Source organism: Erinaceus europaeus, chromosome 2 (assembly GCF_950295315.1).
Source record: "Erinaceus europaeus chromosome 2, mEriEur2.1, whole genome shotgun sequence".
Classification (NCBI taxonomy): Eukaryota; Metazoa; Chordata; class Mammalia; order Eulipotyphla; family Erinaceidae; genus Erinaceus; species Erinaceus europaeus.
The window spans coordinates 164,134,760-164,153,152 of NC_080163.1; the positions used below are offsets into that span (position 1 = coordinate 164,134,760).

Here is an 18,393-nt window from a genome sequence, read left to right on the forward strand (position 1 = left end):
AGTAATGTGGTTTATCATGAAATCTTGAGGTACTAAGGATTGCTGTTGGTTTTTTTCCATGTATGTATGGTTAATGGCTTATGGAACAATTGTTAGCAGGTAGTGCTTATAGTAAAATTGTTGGCACAAACTCTCATCTCCCCATAGTAAGTGTGTAGGTGTCTGCAAGATACTCACTCCCCCATCCAAGGTCCTTATCCCCAGGACCCCACTACTCTTCTCTCCTGCGCCTACCCCTCATTCCCAAGAGCCCTTTGCTTTGGTGCATTATACCAACCCCAGTCCAAATTGTTGTTTCTTAAGCTCCGCCTCTGGGGAGCTGGGTGGTGGTGCACTTGGTTGATTTCACATGTTACAGTACACATGGATCCAAGTTCAAGCCCCAGACCCTGCCTGCAGGAGAAAAACTTTTTAACTGGTAAAGCAGTGCTGCAGATGTCTCTCTGTCTCTCTTCTCTGTCTCCCCATTCCCTCTCGATTTCTGTCTCTATCCAATAAATAAAATAGATAATAAAAAAAAATTTTTTAAGTTCCAACTCTGAGTGAGATCATTCAGTATTGGTCTTTCTTTCTCTGATTTATTTCACTCAACATGATTCCTTCAGGTTCTAGTCTTGATATTGCAAAGAAGATATCATTGTCATTTTTACAGTTGCATAGAATACCAATGTGTGTATATATATATATATATATATATATATATATATATATATATATATATATATATATTACAACTTTCTTAGTCCACTAGTTACTCATCTGTCATTGGCATCTAGATTGCTTGCAAGTTTGGGCTATTATAAATTATGCTATGTGCATAGGTTCTCATAAGATTGTCTTCTTAAAGAATGATTATGAATTGAAATCTCCCTTAAAAGTTGGGGGTTTTGTTTGTTTGTTTCTTCATTTATTGATGATGGAGAGAACAAGGAAAGAGAGGGTAGAGAATAGAAATAACCTAAGCATCATTCTGATACATGCATCCAGGAGTCAAACTCTGAACCTCATACTTGTAAGTCCAACACTTGAACCATTGCACCACCTCCATCACCTCTCAGACCTGTTCATCAGTCTTTTTAAACAAAATTATAAGTTTGGTGCATTAACAGTTATTTCTTAGAACAGATTGTTTTTTAGTATTATGAAATGCTATAGTAAAATATGTTGAATTTGTGATATGATTATGAAACATAATTTACAGTAGTTTACAAAATACTTTATAGTCCTTAAACTTCAGGGATGGGCCATGGCTTACCTGATAGTGCACTTTACCATGTGCAAGGACCGTGTGGGAATGCATCTGCACAGGACATGTCTCTCCCTGTTAAATTAAAAAAAAAAAGAAGAAGAAGAAGAAGAAGAGGAAGAAAGAAGGAGGAGGAGGAAGAAGAAGGAAGAGGAGGAGGAGGAGGAAGAAGAAGGATCCACTAAGAACAGAGAAATTTTACAGGCACAGAGCCCCATTAATAACCCTAGACGCCAAAAGCATTCCTTAAACTTCTGAGAAACTGTGGTTTAGTCAAGACCCACTGATTAATAAAGAAGACATTTATTAACCCTTGAAAATGAAAAAAGAAACATTTAAAATACCAAAATAAAACAACCCTTGCCTTTAAGAAGTTCACAGTGAAGACCACAAACAGCAGTAAAAGTCTAGAATTACAATCTCATATATGCCTTACTATGTTTCCCTTTTCCATAATTAGACCTTTATGGGTTTGTTTTTGTGGAGCCATGTGTTTACATGTGCAGTTCCCCACTCTGGGTAGCTTTGTTTCATTCATTTGAGAGAAACTGAGGGACAGACAGAGAGGTACACCACAGCACCGGAGCTTCCTCTGGTACCATAGCACCTCCTGTGTGGTACCAAGTCTTTAAACCTGGCAGTGGATATAGCAAGGCACATACCCTACCCTGTGAGCTATTTCTCTGGCCCCTGTATGTTTATATTTTTTTCCTCCAGGGTTACCTCTGGTGCTCGGAGCCTGCATTATGAATCCACTGCTCCTGTCGGCCATATATTTGCCATTGTTGGTGGTGGTGATGGTATTATTGCTATTGCTATTATTGTTGATGGATAGAACAGAGAGAAATTGAGAGAGGGGGACAAAACAGAGAGGGGAAGAGAAAGATGGACTCCTGCAGACCTGCTTCACCACTTGCAAAGCAACCCCATGCAAATGGGGAGCCAGGGGCTCGAACCGGGATCCTTGTGCTGATGCTTGCACTTGGCACTGTGTGCTACCATCCGTCCCCCAGCTCCCTTTATGTATTTTTTAACAAACCTTTGCAGTTTTTTATGACAAATAAGTTGATTTCACTCACCCATAAAAAATGTAATGTTCGGGAGTCCAGCAGTAGCACAGCAGGTTAAGCACACATGGCGCAAAGCACAAGGACTGGCATAAAGATCCTGGTTCCAGCCCTCCGGCGCCCCACCTGCAGGGGAGTCGCTTCACAGGCAGTGAAGCAGGTCTGCAGGTGTCTATCTTTCTCTCCCCCTGTCTTCCCCTCCTCTCTCCATTTCTCTCTGTCATATCCAACAATGACGACATCAATAACAACAACTACAATAAAACAAGGGCAACAAAGGGGAATAAATAAATATTTTTTTAAAAAAATTTTAATGTAATGGTCCTATTTTTAGGATGTAAGATATTGCCGTAGTAATAATAATTTCTGCTTTTAAGCATTTGTAGTAGTATTGCTTGTTCTAAATAAAGCACAAAGAATAGAATTTTTATTATGATGTCACTGGGGAAATTACATTCTTGCACCGATTTTATAAACTACAGTTACTTGTTCATAACTTGTCTTTATGGAGACTTAGAATAGTAATTTCAAGGTGACATTTGTAGAAAATACTATCAGAGTCTCCCCCATAATGTTTGATGATGCAAGAGAATATATTATTCCTAAATATTTTTGTTTTGTTTTCTGATTTCAAATATATACTAGCTTATCCTTTACATGTTTGGATAGTCTGAAAAATGATACTGTAAAATCTCAGCTCTTTGTACTAATTAAATATGACCGCTGTGAGCTATGAGTTATTTCCTGCTTGCTTCTGCTGATTCCCAAAATTTCAAGTATACAAAAGAAGCATAGTTAGATGTTTATCAATACCAAGCTGTTTGGAAAATGTTTAACATGGTTTTCTCACTTACATAGTATAGTTTCTCATACATAGTTTCTCATGTACATAGTACATTATGAGGGATGCAATATATAAAAGTAACATAATTTTACATATTGTGCAAAGTGAAAGAAAAAGCAAATTAGAAAATAAATTATATCTAGTACTGATCTATGTTTCTAAATTTTTTATTAATAATGGATTACAAGATTATGAAATTACAATCTATAGTTCTACACCATGCCCACCACAAAAGTTTTGTGTCCCCACCCTCTCGCCTCCCAAAGATAACAACCATAGTAGTCTTAGAAGTAGTTTGCTTGCTTCTTTTATTATTATTTTAGAGAGCATGGATCATCCACTATCCATCTTCATTCATGTCAGCACTGTCTATTCAAGATTCCCACTTTCCTATATAATTTTTTATTAGTGATTTAATAATGATTGACAAGACTGTTGGATAAGATGGGTACAATTTCTGCCACCTGAGTTCTGTATCCCATCCCTCCATCAGAAGGTTCCCTATTCTTTATCCCTCTGGGAGTATGGACCAAATATCTTTATGGGGTGTAGAAGGTAGAAGGTCTGGCTTCTGTGATTGCTTCTTCCCTGAACATGGGTGTTAACAGGTTGATCCATACCCCCAGCCCGTTTCTGTCTTTCCCTAGTGGGGTAGAACTTTGGGGAGGTAGGGTTCCAGGTCACATTGGTGAGGTCATCTGCCTAGGGAAGTCAAGTTAGCATCATGGTAGCATCTGCAACTTGCTGGATGAAAAGCATTAAGATATAAAGCAGAACAAATTATTTAATAATCAAGAACCTAAAGGTTAGAATAGAGCAGAAGGAACTAAGGGTCTTCGTGTTGGAAGAAGCTAGAAAGTCTATTTTAGGTTTAATACAAGGGGCCCATGACTTTACTTTTGTCTGAGCCTGACAGCTAGCGTGTAGGTCAGCTAAAAATATAGTCTGGGAAGATGGTGTCAGAGTTGAGAATAGGACTTGAAAGCTAGATCAAAGCAGAGAGTAGCTCCCAAGTACGGGTAAAGTATATAAATACCATTAACTGTAAACTTCATCGATTTGACCTAGGGTGCCTATATATATTAAAATTTAGCACAGGAGCCTGTATAACCTCTGCATCCCTGTCAGTCTCAGGTTGCAGTCCATGGTCACAACTAGGAACAATTTAGGCTCTACTCATTTCAGAAACAGTCTTCCTCCAGTAGCAGAGTCTGTTGACCCAGCTTCCCTTCAGAAAGTGGGGCAGTCCCTCCCATTGATGTTCTACATTGAGGGAAAAGTAGAGGCCCACAAGAGTGTTTATGATGTTGATCCTGATGGAGATGACCAGTGATGGTGTTAGAAACTGTTAAGCCTAGATAATTTTGTCATATGTGAACAGACTTATACAAACGACCCTCTTAAATCTGTATCACTTCCCTCTGTACAAGAGCATGGTGTTATGAACCTGAAACTTATGAGTATCAGAAAGGACCCCAGTTTACAGCAGTAGAGCAATACAGTATATGAGAATGCAATCCATTGTCAATCCAGTGGGTTAATGTTTTTTTTTAATATTTTATTTTTATTTATTCCTTTTTGTTGCCCTTGTTTTATTGTTGTAGTTATTATTGTTGTTGTCGTCGTTGTTGGATAGGACAGAGAGAAACGGAGAGAGGAGGGGAAGACAAAGAAAGGGAGAGAAAGATAGACACCTGCAGACCTGCTTCACCGCCTGTGAAGCGACTCCCCTGCAGGTGGGGAGTCGGGGTTCGAACCGGGATCATTATGCCGGTCCTTGTGCTTTGCGCCACTTGCGCTTAACCCGCTGCGCTACAGCCCGACTCCCTAATTAAATGTTTTAAATGTTGCCAGTTACATAGGGGAAATGTGTTTGTGGTTTTTGTTTGTTTGTTTAACACTTAACAAAGATCAACACCCTTTAGGGGCTGGTTGGTAGCATACCTGGCTGAACACACACATATGAAGTTCAGCACCTTTTTGTTTATTTATTTTCCCTTTTGTTGCCCTTGTTTTATTGTTGTAGTTATTGTTGTCATTGTTGGATAGGACAGAGAGAAATGGAGAGAAGAGGGGAAGACAGAGGGGGGGAGAGAAAGATAAACACCTGCAGACCTGCTTCACCACCTGTGAAGCGACTCCCCTGCAGGTGGGGAGCCTGGGACCGAGATCCTCAGGCCAGTCCTTGCACTTTGCGCCACCTGCCGCCCAACTCCCAGTTCAGCATCTTTTATATGTTTTTTTTTTTTTTTTTAATTTTTTTTTAATATTTATTTTTATTTATTCCCTTTTGTTGCCCTTGTTGTTTTATTGTTGTAATTATTATTGTTGTTGTTGTTGTTGGATAGGACAGAGAGAAATGGAGAGAGGAAGGGAAGACAGAGAGGGGGAGAGAAAGATAGACACCTGCAGACCCGCTTCACCGCCTGTGAAGCGACTCCCGGGCAGGTGGGGAGCCGGGGTTCGAACCGGGATCCTTATGCCGGTCCTTGTGCTTTGCGCCACCTGTGCTTAACCTGCTGCGCTACAGCCCGACTCCCCATCTTTTATATGTTTAACAATTGAATTTTTATTTTCTACAAATCGTCCTTAGCCTTCATATCATTTATTTATAAGCACACTATAGTATGTGATGAGGAAAATATATTTGTGATATAAATATTTTCCCTGTTTTTCCATTTATCTTTGATTTTACTGTTTTTTTTCTACAAACAATTTTATTGGTCTCATTTTTTTTTTCTACTAGTTAGGTATGAAATTAATTTTTTCCTTTAGTGTAAGATTTAATATCTTTCTGTATGATTCTGAAATTATTTTCACTTCCTGTTCTGGTTCTTGATTTGTTTTCTGCTGGATCATCATCTTCTAACTCATACATAGTTCTTTGTATGATAGTTGTAGTAGTATCTATTTGTATTTTTTTATTTTGGGGGGGTTAATGGTTTACAATCAGCATTAAATACAGTAGTTGGTACATTATAACATTTCTTAGTTTTCCTCACCTAGGTCTACCTCCACAATCATGCTCCAAAACCTGAATTCCCCTCACCCCAGATTTGGTGCAATACACCAGATCCAATCCAAGTTCTGCTTTGAGTTTTCCCTTCTGTTCTTATTTCTCAAATTCTGTCTATGAGTGAGATCATCCCATATTCATCATTCTCTTTCTGACTTATCTCACTTAGCATGATTCTTTCAAGCTCCATTGAAGATGAGGTGAAGAAGGTGAATTCACCATTTTTAGTAGCTGAGCAGTATTCCATTGTGTATATATACCACAACTTACTCAGCCCCTCATCTGTTATTGGACACCTGGATTGCTTCCAGATTTTATTGTGTTGCTATGAACATAGGTACACACAGATCTTTTTAGATGGGTATGTTTGGTTCCTTAGGATATATCTCCAGGAGAGGAGCTGCAGTCAAAGGGTAGATCCATTTCTTACTTTCTGAGGGTTCTCCAGACTGCTCTCCACAAGGGTTAGACTAATTTACATTCCTACCGGCAGTACAGGAGATTACCTTTGTTCCCACAACCTCTCCAGCATTTGTTGCTACTCTCATTTCTGATACATCTCATTGTCTTTATTTGCATCTCTCTGAAAATCAATGTTGGCCTTTTGGATCTATTTGATGAATAATTGGTTCTTATTCTCTCCTCATTTTTTAATAGGGTCAGTTTTTTATTGCTGATTTAAGTGAGCTCTTTATATGTTTTGGTTATTTATTTATTTATTTGCCACCAGATTTATTGCTGGGACTCAGTGCCAACACTATGAATCTACTGCTCCCAGCAGCCTTTTTTTTTTTCTTTCTGTTATTTTTGACAGGACAGAGAGCAATTGAGAAGGGGGAGAGTGAGAGGGATGGAGAAATATAGACACCTGCAGACCTGCTCTACCATTTGTGAAGAACTCCCCCCCCCCCCCACCCCAGTCAGGAGCAGGGTCTCCAACCCTGGTCCTTGCACATGTAATATGTGTGCTTAACCAGGTAACCGCTACCTGGCATCTTGTTTGATGTATGGCATGTAAAGATCTTCTCCCATTCTGTAAGGGGTCTCTTTGTTTGGATGGTGGTTTCTTTTGCTATATAGAAGCTTTTCAGTTTGATGTAATCCCATTGGTTTATTTTTGTTTTAGTCTTCCTTACAAGTGAATTCATATGATTAAAGATGCCCATAAAATTTAGGTGGAAAAGAATGCTGCCAATACTTTTCTCTAAGGGTTTGATAATTTTTTATTTTTATTAGTGATTTAATAATGATTAACAAGATTGTAAGATAGGAGTACAATTCCATTTTGTTCCCACTGCCTGAATTCCATGTCTCATTCCCTCCATTGGAAGCTTCCCTATTCTTTAGCCCTCTTTGGAAGTTTAGACCAAAATTCTTTCTGGGATGCAGAAGTTGGAAAGTCTGGCTTCTCTAATTGCATTTCCGATGGACATAGACAATGGCAGGTTGATCCATACCCAATCTGTTTCTATCTTTGCCTAATCAGGTAGGGTTCTGGACAGGTGAGAATTTGAGACACATTGGTGAGGTCATCTGCCCAGGGAAGTCAGGATGATATCATAGTAGCATCTGCAACTTGGTGTTGATAAGTTCTGATCTAACATCCAAGTCCTTGATCCCACTGGAAATTACTTTTGTGTGTGGTGAAATGTAGTGGTTGGATTTCATTCTTCTACATGTTTGAACCCAATTTTTCCAACACCATTTGTTAAAGAGACTTCCTTTCCCCATTAATAGTCTAGGCCATATCATCAAAGATTAGATGACCATAGAAGGCTTATTTCTGGGCTCTCAGTTCTATCCCACTAGTTAATGTGTGTCTGTTTTTATTCTAGTACCAGGCACTTTTGATTATAATGGCCCAGAAATATTGTTTGAGATCTAGGAGTTTGATGCCTTCAGTCCTGTCCTTTTTTTCTCCAGAATGTTTTGGCAGTTCTAGGTATTTCCTGGTTCCACATAACATTTGTAACCTTTGTTCTACTAAAAATATGGATGGGAAGTTGATGGGGATTGCATTAAATGCTTTGGGTAGACTAATCATTTTGATGATGTTAATTCGTCTAATCCATGAACATGGAATATCCTCTTTGTGTCTTTTTTAATTTTCTTGAATAGTGACTCATAATTTTCTATATACAAGTCTTTCACTTCTTTTGTTAGATTTATACTAGATACTTTATTGCTTTTGTCGCTAAACTGGACAGGATTGATTTCTGGATTTTTTTTCTTGTGATGTATTTTTTACATCAATTTATTTCTGTAATTAGTTTGCATTTGACACTTCTCTGTTGAATTCTAAATTGTCTTTGCAATTTAGCTCACCAGTCAGAAAATAAAATCAGCAGTAGATATGGTATGAAATAGCCATAAGCAATTATCTGAGCTATGTATTTCAAAATGACAACAAACTGACTGCTTAATAAGAGCTGTTAAAATATTGTTATAAAATGAACAACAAATCTATTTTAATGTAAAGAAATTGAATTGATTTGTTTCTTCAGGTAATCATGAATTGGTTTCAACTGGTAATCAAGAATCAAAAAGTATGAGAATACTTAGAGAAAATAGACTACAATTTACTTTAAATATCTGTTTATGATAACAATAATAATACCTGTTTATTTTTTCCATAGTTCTCAGTGGTCTCTGTTCTAATGACTGTCCTCGTAAGATAACAGTAAGTTAACTCTCAGTTATAAATAACTTTGAAAATTTCTTTTCATTATAAATACTAAATGTTTCCTACATATTACAATCAACTGTCTTATTCTTTACAAATCAGCCTTTAGTATTCATAAGTGTGCAGGGAATTAAGTACTGTTCTCAAGGATGACCACATTTATGAAGTCTTCTCTGATATGAAAAAATAACCACCTCTGCTGTTATTCGTCAATATCATACTGCCAATTACACACATATACTTCCAGAACCATGTCATTTTTGTATACATAGCACGGGAATAAGCATATAATATCTGAACAATGATTTGTTTGTTTAGTTTTAATATTTACTTGCTTTCTAGTGAGATATTACACATAAATATCTCTAGTGAGATATTACACATAAATGTGTAATAACAAACTGTGAAAATAGGCTCAGTTTTTTATTTATAAAACAAAAATATCCACAATACCATAGGACAAGAGGAGTACAATTCCATACAATTCCTACCACCAGAGTTCTGTACCCCATCACCTCCATTGGAAGCTTTCCTAGTCTTTTTCTCTGGGTTCATGGACCCAGAATCATTATGGGAGCAGAAGGTGGGAGGTCTGGCTTCTATAATTGCTTCCCCACTGAGCATGGGTGTTGGCAGGTCGATCAGATAGGCTCAGTTTTTATTATCCACTTAATATTCTGCCTGAAACTTTATGTATGACATATGCTGGTATATCTCTTCTTTTATCCTCATTGTAAACCTATTTTATAATAAATTATTCCTAATTTAAAGATGGGGAAACTAAAGCTCAAAAACTGAGTTATCCAAAGTCACAGAGTTTTTAAGTACTACAACACAAAATTTTCTAATAATACTCATATGTTCTTCCTTGTTAAAGAACTTAGTGACATTTTAGGAAATTTCCTAAATTTAAGACTTAGAGACACCAAAGTAAAGGATTCTGGGGGGGGGGGGGTCAGGTCCTGGAGCATGATGCCAAAGGAGGACCTGGGTATTATTACATGGAAATGTTATGCATGTACAAACTATTGTATTTTACTGTTGACTGTAAACCATTAACCCCCCCCCAATAAAGAAATAATAATAATAATGTGGAAACAGACTCTGATCCAAAGATTTGTATGCAGGGCCAACAAGATTTGTTCAAGATATTAGAGCACAAAGCTTGCATGTCTAAAGGCCCAGGTTCAGTCCTTGCACCAGCATAAGCTAGAGCTGAACATTGTTCTAGTCTGTCCTAACAGTAAATCTATTTTAGAGGCCAGGTGGTGGTGTATCTCGTAGGGTACATACATCACAGTGTGCAAGGATTTAGGTTTAAGCTCCTGGCCCCCACCTGCAGGGATAAAGCTTCACAAGCAGTCAAACAGCCCTATTTCCCCCTTTCCTCTCAATTTCTCTGTCTCTAACCAATAAATAAATAAACAAAAAATTTTAAATATTTTTAAAATCTATTTTAATGAGTTTTTTCAATGCATGCAGAGATTTAATCTAGACTTGGGAGCAATACCTCTGACACAGTGAGGAAAGAAAAGTTATTTTAAAAGTGGAGCAGCGGGAGTCGGGCGGTGGCGCAGTGGGTTAAGCACAAGTGGTGCAAAGCGCAGGGACCGGCGTAAGGATCCCGGTTGGAGCCCCCGGCTCCCCACCTGCAGGGGAGTCGCTTCACGCGGTGAAGCAGGTATGCAGGTGTCTATCTTTCTCTCCCCTCTCTCTCTGTCTTCCCCTCCTCTCCCCATTTCTCTCTGTCCTATCCAACAACAAAGCAACGTCAACAATGGCAATAATAACCGCAACGAGACTGCAACAACTAGGGCAACAAAAAGGGGGAAAAAATGGCCTCCAGGAGCGGTGGATTCATGGTGCAGGCACCGAGCCCAGCAATAACCCTGGAGGAAATAAATAAATAAATAAATAAATAAATAAATAAATAAATAAATAAATAAGTGGAGCAGCATCAAGGCTGGGTGGTGATAAACCTGGTTGAGCTCACATGTCGTAATGCACAAGGACCCAGGTTCGAGTTCCCAGTCTCCACGTGCAGGGGGGGAAAGCTTTATAAGTGGTGGAGCAGTGTTGCAGGTGTCTCTCTGGCTCTCTTCCATCTCTACCACCCCATTCCTTCTCAATTTCTGGCAGTCTGTATCCAATAAATAAATAAAGATATTTTATAAAATGGAGCAGCTCTGTGAACTCCCTTTCACTATCTCAGTTCTCTCTCATTTTCTAAAATAAAAAAAAATGAGTATATGAACTGTGAAGAGTGATGATATTGTACATTCAAGAGAACAACACAGGGTGAAAGAAAACTAACAACTACATGATTAATTATCAATATTTCAAATATAGTACAATTTTAAAACAGAAGCATGCCTACAGTATGATTCATTTACATAGCAAATTTTAAGCAAAGATAATCAAATATATGTGTATATAAATTTTTTTCAATCATTTCTGTCCTTTTTCTGTTTTTACAATATAGAGTGAGAGATTCAGGGACCTGGTGGTGGTGCACCTGGTTGAGTGCACATTACAGTGTACAAGGACTGTTTTCAAGCTCCTGGTCCCCACCTACAGAGGGAAGCTTTTCAAGTGATGAAGCAGAATTTCAGAAGTCTGTCTCTCTCCCTCTTTATCACACCCTTCCCTCTTGATTTCTGGCTGTCTGTATCCAATAAATGAATAAAGATAATACCAAAATTTTAAAAAAGAAAGAAATGTACCTACTGTATGACTCAACAGTTTCTCTCCTAGGATTTATCCAATGGAAACAAAAAACGGCTATCTAGGGGGATTTTTAGGGGGCTAGGCAGTACCACACCCAGTTAAATGCATATATCATCATGCACAAGGACTGGGTTTGAGACCCTGCTCCCCACCTGCAGGACAGGTGCTTCATGAGTGGTAAAGCAGGTTTACAGGTGTCTGTTGTTGGGGGTTCCCAGAAGATGGCGGTCTGAGAAGCTGCTAGTGGCTTGAGCTCTGACCACATCTTCTGGAAATGGTAGGATTTTCTGCCTTTAGTAGGCCAGTCAATAAGGGGTCCTAGCAGTGACACCAAGGAGGTGACTATAACTTAATTTGGTTTAAAAAAGAATAGAAAAAAAGGAAAAAAATTTTTTTTCTTTCTTTTAAAATATTAAGCACACCTCCTCCCCCTTCTTCCCCCCATAACCAGTCCCTGGGGACCAGCTCCTAGCAGGCTCCCCTGCTGAGCCTCTTTCTTTCCTGTCCCACCAGGGAGTATCATTCATTCTAAGTCTATACCCTTCTTAAACCTCTGGCCTTTTTTCTAAGTGGCCAACCCCCCCACCTCACCCCACATAGCTAATTAAATAATTAAAAATAAATTAATTTAAAAAAAAAACTCTTTCCATTCACCGCTCTTTTATGACTGTTCTTTTTCTTATCTTTTTCTTTTTTCTTTCTTTTTTTTTCTTTTTCTCATTCTTGTCATCCTTTCTTCCTTAATCCTTCAGCTTCCAAAGCCACAGGCCCCATCCCACACACCACCAAACAGTGTGCTTTTTTGAATTCACTGATACACATTTGGGAATTATTTTGGGGAAGAATTCTGACTCAGAGTTGGACTCTCACTGCGAGTATCTCTGCTCAACTTCCCTTCCTCCTTTAGCCACCCCTAGAATATACAGTGGATAGTAGATTTGCATAACTGTCTATTTCAGCTATCCTTGTCTAGTCTTGAGTTGTTTTTTTTTTTCTCTTTCTTAACAATCAGCTGCCTCTGATCACGAGGTTTGAGGTAATCTGGCACAGGGTTTGTTTTTTTTTTACCCTGCTCTATTTTTATTATTAATATTATATAAAGGCATATATCTTTCCCCCCCTTTAGGTTGATCAGAATTAACTCTTAGGGTATCTTTCATTGCTAGGGTAGTGGCCATCTTATCTATTGTGGGAGGAACTTGTCTCGTTACTCCTACCTCCTCTACAGACTCTCCCCTCCCTCCTCCTCCTAGCTAATTAAAAAAATTAAATTAAATTAAAAATAATCAAAAAAAACTTTCCTTTCACTGCTCTTTAATTACAGCTCTTTTTCTTATCTTTTCTCTTTTCTCTCTCTTGTCTCTTTTTTTCTTTTTTATTTTGTCATACACTTCTTCCTTCTTCTTTGCCTAACTGAATTTGTGAATTATTTTGGGGAAGAAATCTGACTCAGAGTGGACTCTCTATGTGTGTATCTCTGCTCTACTTTCCTTTCCCCTCTTGTTACCCCTAGAATATACAGTGGATAGTAGATTTGCATAACTGTCTATTCTTGCTATCCCTTCTTTCTTTTCTCTTTCTTCTTCACTGGGATTTGGTTACTATTTTTTCATGGACTGGAGAAATTGTTTGGCTAACTGGTAACGATTAAACTACTTCAATACTTGCTTCAGTTGCTACTGTAATTCCTGAGGTTGGTGAGTGCAATTGTCATAAAGGTATTTAGTACAGTGTTGCTTGTGCTCAAGACACAACAACTGAGGAACAACAGAGCATAAAAAAAGAAACACATAAATCAAAAAAATGGGTAGGTCAAAAACAAATAAAACTGCTACTCCAATGAATGAAGACAAGAGCCCAGAAGAAACTACAAATCAGCCAGAAGTAACCATAGATAAGAAAAGGATGCAAGCAATAATAAGCTTATTAATCACAGAAATGAAAACAACATTAGAGGAAAGGAATGGCAGTATTAGGGAAACAACAGTTGAGACCCCCAAGCAAAATGCTGATTATCTTGAGGCAATTAGAGAACTGAAAGCTGAAATAGCTGTAATGAAGAAAGAACCTGAGGCAAGGGAAAGCAGACTAACAGAAGCAGAAAACAGAATTAGTCAGACAGAGGATGAGTTAGAGAAAACTAAGAAAGAGGTAAAAGAGCTCAAAAACTGAGAGACACTGAAACCAACAACAGAGACATATGGGATGATCTCAAAAGAAGTAACATTCGTATAATTGGCCTGCTAGAGGAAGAAAGAGAGGAAGGGGAAGCAAACATTCTAGAGGAAATAATAGAAGAAAACTTCCCAGACCTGAATAACGGAAAGGACATCAAGATTCAAGAGGCCCAGAGAGTTCCAAACAGAATCAACCCAGACCTGAACACACCAAGACACATCATAGTCACAATGAGAAGAAGTAAGGATAAAGAAAGGATCCTAAAGGCTGCAAGAGAGAAACAAAAAGTCACATACAAGGGAAAACCCATAAGATAATCTACACACTTCTCCACTCAGACTCTAAAAGCCAGAAGGGAATGGCAAGATATCAAGCCCTGAATGAAAAAGGGTTTGAACCAAGGATAATATATCCTGCTAGACTTTCATTCAAACTAGATGGAGGGATCAAAACCTTCTTAGACAAACAACAGTTAAAGGAGGCAACCATCACCAAACCAGCCCTGAAAGAGGTTCTAAAAGACCTCTTATAAACAAGAACATCACTATAATACTTGCAATATATCAGAGCAAACAAAAAAAATTTTTTTTTGAACAATGGCACTACAATACATTAAATCCATAATATCAATAAATGTCAATCGCTTAAACTCACCCATCAAAAGGCACAGAGTTGGGGGATGGATCAGAAAACATAATCCAACCATATGCTGCTTGCAAGAATCCCATCTGTCACAACAAGATAAACGCAGACTTAAAGTGAAAGGATGGAAAACTATCATACAGGCTAACGGACCACAAAAAAGGGAAGGAACAGCCATTCTCATCTCAGACACTATAGATTTTAAATTAAATAAAGTAGTAAAAGATAGGCAGGTGTCTGTTGTTATCTCTCCCTCTCTATCTCCCCTTCTCTCCCCTCTCAATTTCTGCTCTGTCAAATACAATGGAAAAAATGGCTGCCAGGAGCCAGCACCAAACCCAAGTGATAACCCTGGTGGCAGGAAAGTGGACAGGAGGAGAGAGAGAGACTGAGACCTATTGCAGCACAGTTTGTAATAGCCCAAACTTGGAAGCAGCCCATAGGCTCATCAATAGATGAATGGCTAAGAAAGTTGTGATATATAAAATATTTACTACTCGGCATTTTAAAAACAGTAGTCATCTCGTTTGCCTCATCTTGGATGAAACTTGTACAAATCATGTTAGAAACGAGAAGTATGTAAACCAGATTATCTCACTTACAGATGGAGCTAAAAAAATAAGGACAGAAAGGGAAATCACAACGAAACTTAGATTGGGTATGGTATATTACACCAAAGCAAAGGACTCTGGGAAAGGAGTGAAAAGGTTGGGCTGAAGGGGTCCTGGTATAGGATGGTGGCAAATGACCTAAATTGGGGGAGAGAAGGTCTTGCAGATACCTATAATGACAAGATGAGGTTCTACCTATGTGTCAACAACTACACTGTAAACAACTCCCCAATAAAGGAGGGGCAGGGATAGAAAGAGAAAATACAAAATGAAACTTGAACTGGGTGTGCTATAGTGCATTAAAGCAAAGAATTCTGGGAAAAGAGAAGGGAGGGGGTGGAAAGGATTTTGCTGACCTGGTGCATGATGGTGGAAAAAGGATTTAACTTAGGGATGAGAATGTTTTGTAGACACTATCATGGGGATATAAGAAATTGTACCCATTTATCAGCTACTGTACTGTAAACTATTAAGACCCCATTAAAATGATTTTTAAAAAAGAAAGAAGTGGGGGCACAACCAATTGTATGTACATATTACACACAATTGTAATATGTACATCCCATCTGCAGAAGGGGAGCTTCATGAGCAGTGAAGCAGAGCAGTGGGTATCTCTCTCACTCTATTCCACCTTCTTCCCTCTCAATTTCTATCTAATCAAATTAAATACATATATTAAAGAAAAGGAAAAATAAGAGCCAGAATCACAAAAAGTAGTCAGGACCTTCTTAATTTCTGATCTGAAGTTCATTTCCCTGTTTATTTTAGTTAACAGTTAACTTACTTTTGAATTAGGATCAAAATTGGTAGTTGGAAGGGAGAATAGCAGAAAGTAAGAAATGACTTACTGTTCCATCTTAAAAGAGAGGCACTAAGGAAACACTTTTTTTGTGAATGCATTTACATGATACCCATTACCTACAACAAACCATTTTTTGATGGTGAAAAATCTATACCCACTCCAACAAGTTCATTATCCTAAGCAGTTCATTATCACTTGTGACTTGCACCACCAATTAACTGAGATTTTTGCCTACGATGACCCGATCCCTATTTGAAAGAAAGAAAGAAAGAAAGGGACTATTGCTACAAGATAGTAGTCAACAGAACATGGGATTGGATTAAAAACATAAAATTTTAAGATACTAAGGAATAGTATTTCGGTGGCAATATGGTAAAAAAGAAAATTGTGATAAAAATATAATAATATTGTGCTATATATGGGGGTACACAAACCTTTTGAATTGTGGTGCTCATGTTTGAGCCTGGGCAATACACCCTATCCTTAGTGAAATTTTTCAATTAGTAAAATCCTGTTCTTTTTATATATTATTATTTACCACTGATATATATGTAAGTACAATATAAATTTTACCATTGGAGTTAGTTAACAAAGCCCAAAGATTATCTCTGATATCCCAGGGTTCATAACCTATGTTTTTTCTATATATTTCATAATTCAGGGTTTTATAGGCAAGTCTTTTTTGTTGATTTCTTGTATATGATGTTAACTAATTGTTAAATAATAATTAACTATCATTTGTTAGAGAAGCTTTTCTTACTCCATCAGTAAGGCAATTATAGTAGCAATGATAGTTTTTCTTGACTATCTTTATGAAGGAAAAAACATTTCTAATGCATTATTTGAAAACCTAAATAGCATTAACTTTTCCCTGATGTATTAGGGAAAAACATAGTTTTTGAATTCTGTGAAGTGTCCAAAACATTTCTTTATTTTTTAGAAAACTTTGTTTTATAAGACTTGTCACAGGGGGCATAAGCTTTTATCCCCAAAATAGGTACCAGACCATTTCTCCAATCTCCAAATTGTCATCTCCTTCCACCGTAGTGTAGTGAGTCCCCAACCTTCTTCCCTCCCCCACCACACCCCCAGCCTCTGTCCAAAAAAACAATTTTTGTCTATATCCTTCACTCTATCTGAGCTTCCAACCTTCCAACTATTATGATGATCTCACTTATAGGTGCAACTTTTTAATTAATTAATTTATTTATTCCCTTTTGTTGCCCTTGTTGTTTTATTGTTGTAGTTATTATTATTGTTGTTATTGATGTCATTGTTATTGGATAGGATGGAGAGAGGAGGGGAAGACAGAGAGGGGGAGAGAAAGAGAGATACCTGCAGACCTGCTTCACCGCCTGTGAAGTGACTCCCCTGCAGGTGGGGAGCCAGGGGCTTGAACCGGGATCCTTACGCTGGTCCATGTGCTTTGCACCACCTGCGCGTAACCCACTGCACTACAGCCTGACTCCCAGGTGCAACTTTTAAAAGAAAGAAATAAAGGCATTTATTTGTACTGGGTCTGGTCTGTTGAAACAATGTCAAGAACTTGGGGGACTGGGTGGGGATGGCAGGGAAAAGAAACCCAGTGTACAATAATGGAGGAGGACCCAAGTTGGTGCTAAGAGTGTTATACAGACACCTGTCATGAAAAAATAAGCATTTTCACCCACGTGACACCAATTTTCTTGTGCTAGTTCCCTAATAAAACAATTTAAAAAGAAAATAGAGAATTGTACCCCTCTTATTCTGCAATCTTGTTGATCATTATTAAATCTCTAATAAAAATATAAAATAAGAAATCACTGTTAATCACAAAGAAAGGCTTGAGAAAAATTAGCATTAAGTTTTATGTCTCTTTCGATGTAGAACCAGCAGTGGAATGTTTTGCTTAAAATTCCTGAGATGAAATAATTTCTTATCATCTACAGTGGGTTTAGAATCACGTTTAAATTTTTGAAAAAAATCCAGTCATGTAAAATAAAGAAAATACAAAATTAGGTCTTAGAAATAATATAATTTAATAAACCATATAAATACTACTATGAAATCAATTACATTGTTAAAATTTTTCTACTGACAAGTGTTTTGCTGTATTACATTTATGGAGTTATGTTGCATATAAAGATGTCTTACTTTGTAAAACATTGCCTGAAACTCATAATGATGCCCTTACTTTGCAAGGCTCAGCTATATCTTTTTTTTTTTTTTATGTTAGCCCTTTGGTGTAAACCAACCTGGACCTTATATCATGTATACAACTGTAGATGCAAATGGATATCTGAAAAATGGCTCAGGTAAGATTAGATACAATGTCTGTAGAGCATGAAAGCACTTCTAATTGATATACTATTGGCAAGGCAGATTACCAGATTAGATGAAAAATTACCATGTTTTCAAACTCTTCATAAAATCTTCACATTTTACAATATACTTTGTCTATGTGTTTACTTATTTTGGTAATTATGAAAGACATTGTTATATTAGCATTGATCATATATCCCTGTTGTGATGTTAACAAATCATTGTCTTTATTTTTTAGTTTAAGTAATAGAGAAATTGTAATAAATATTTGATCAG

General features: G+C 37.6%; 1 protein-coding gene across 1 annotated transcript in view; it reads left to right on the forward strand.

Annotated features, from left to right (window-relative positions):
- ITFG1 (integrin alpha FG-GAP repeat containing 1) overlaps positions 1-18,393 on the forward strand; it is a 189,029-nt gene that overhangs the window by 143,054 nt on the left and 27,582 nt on the right. Inside the window, exons 13-14 of the mRNA XM_007536684.3 lie at positions 8,810-8,853; positions 18,032-18,110. Coding sequence (XP_007536746.1) covers positions 8,810-8,853; positions 18,032-18,110 — 123 coding nt within the window. The remainder of the gene's footprint in view (positions 1-8,809; positions 8,854-18,031; positions 18,111-18,393) is intronic.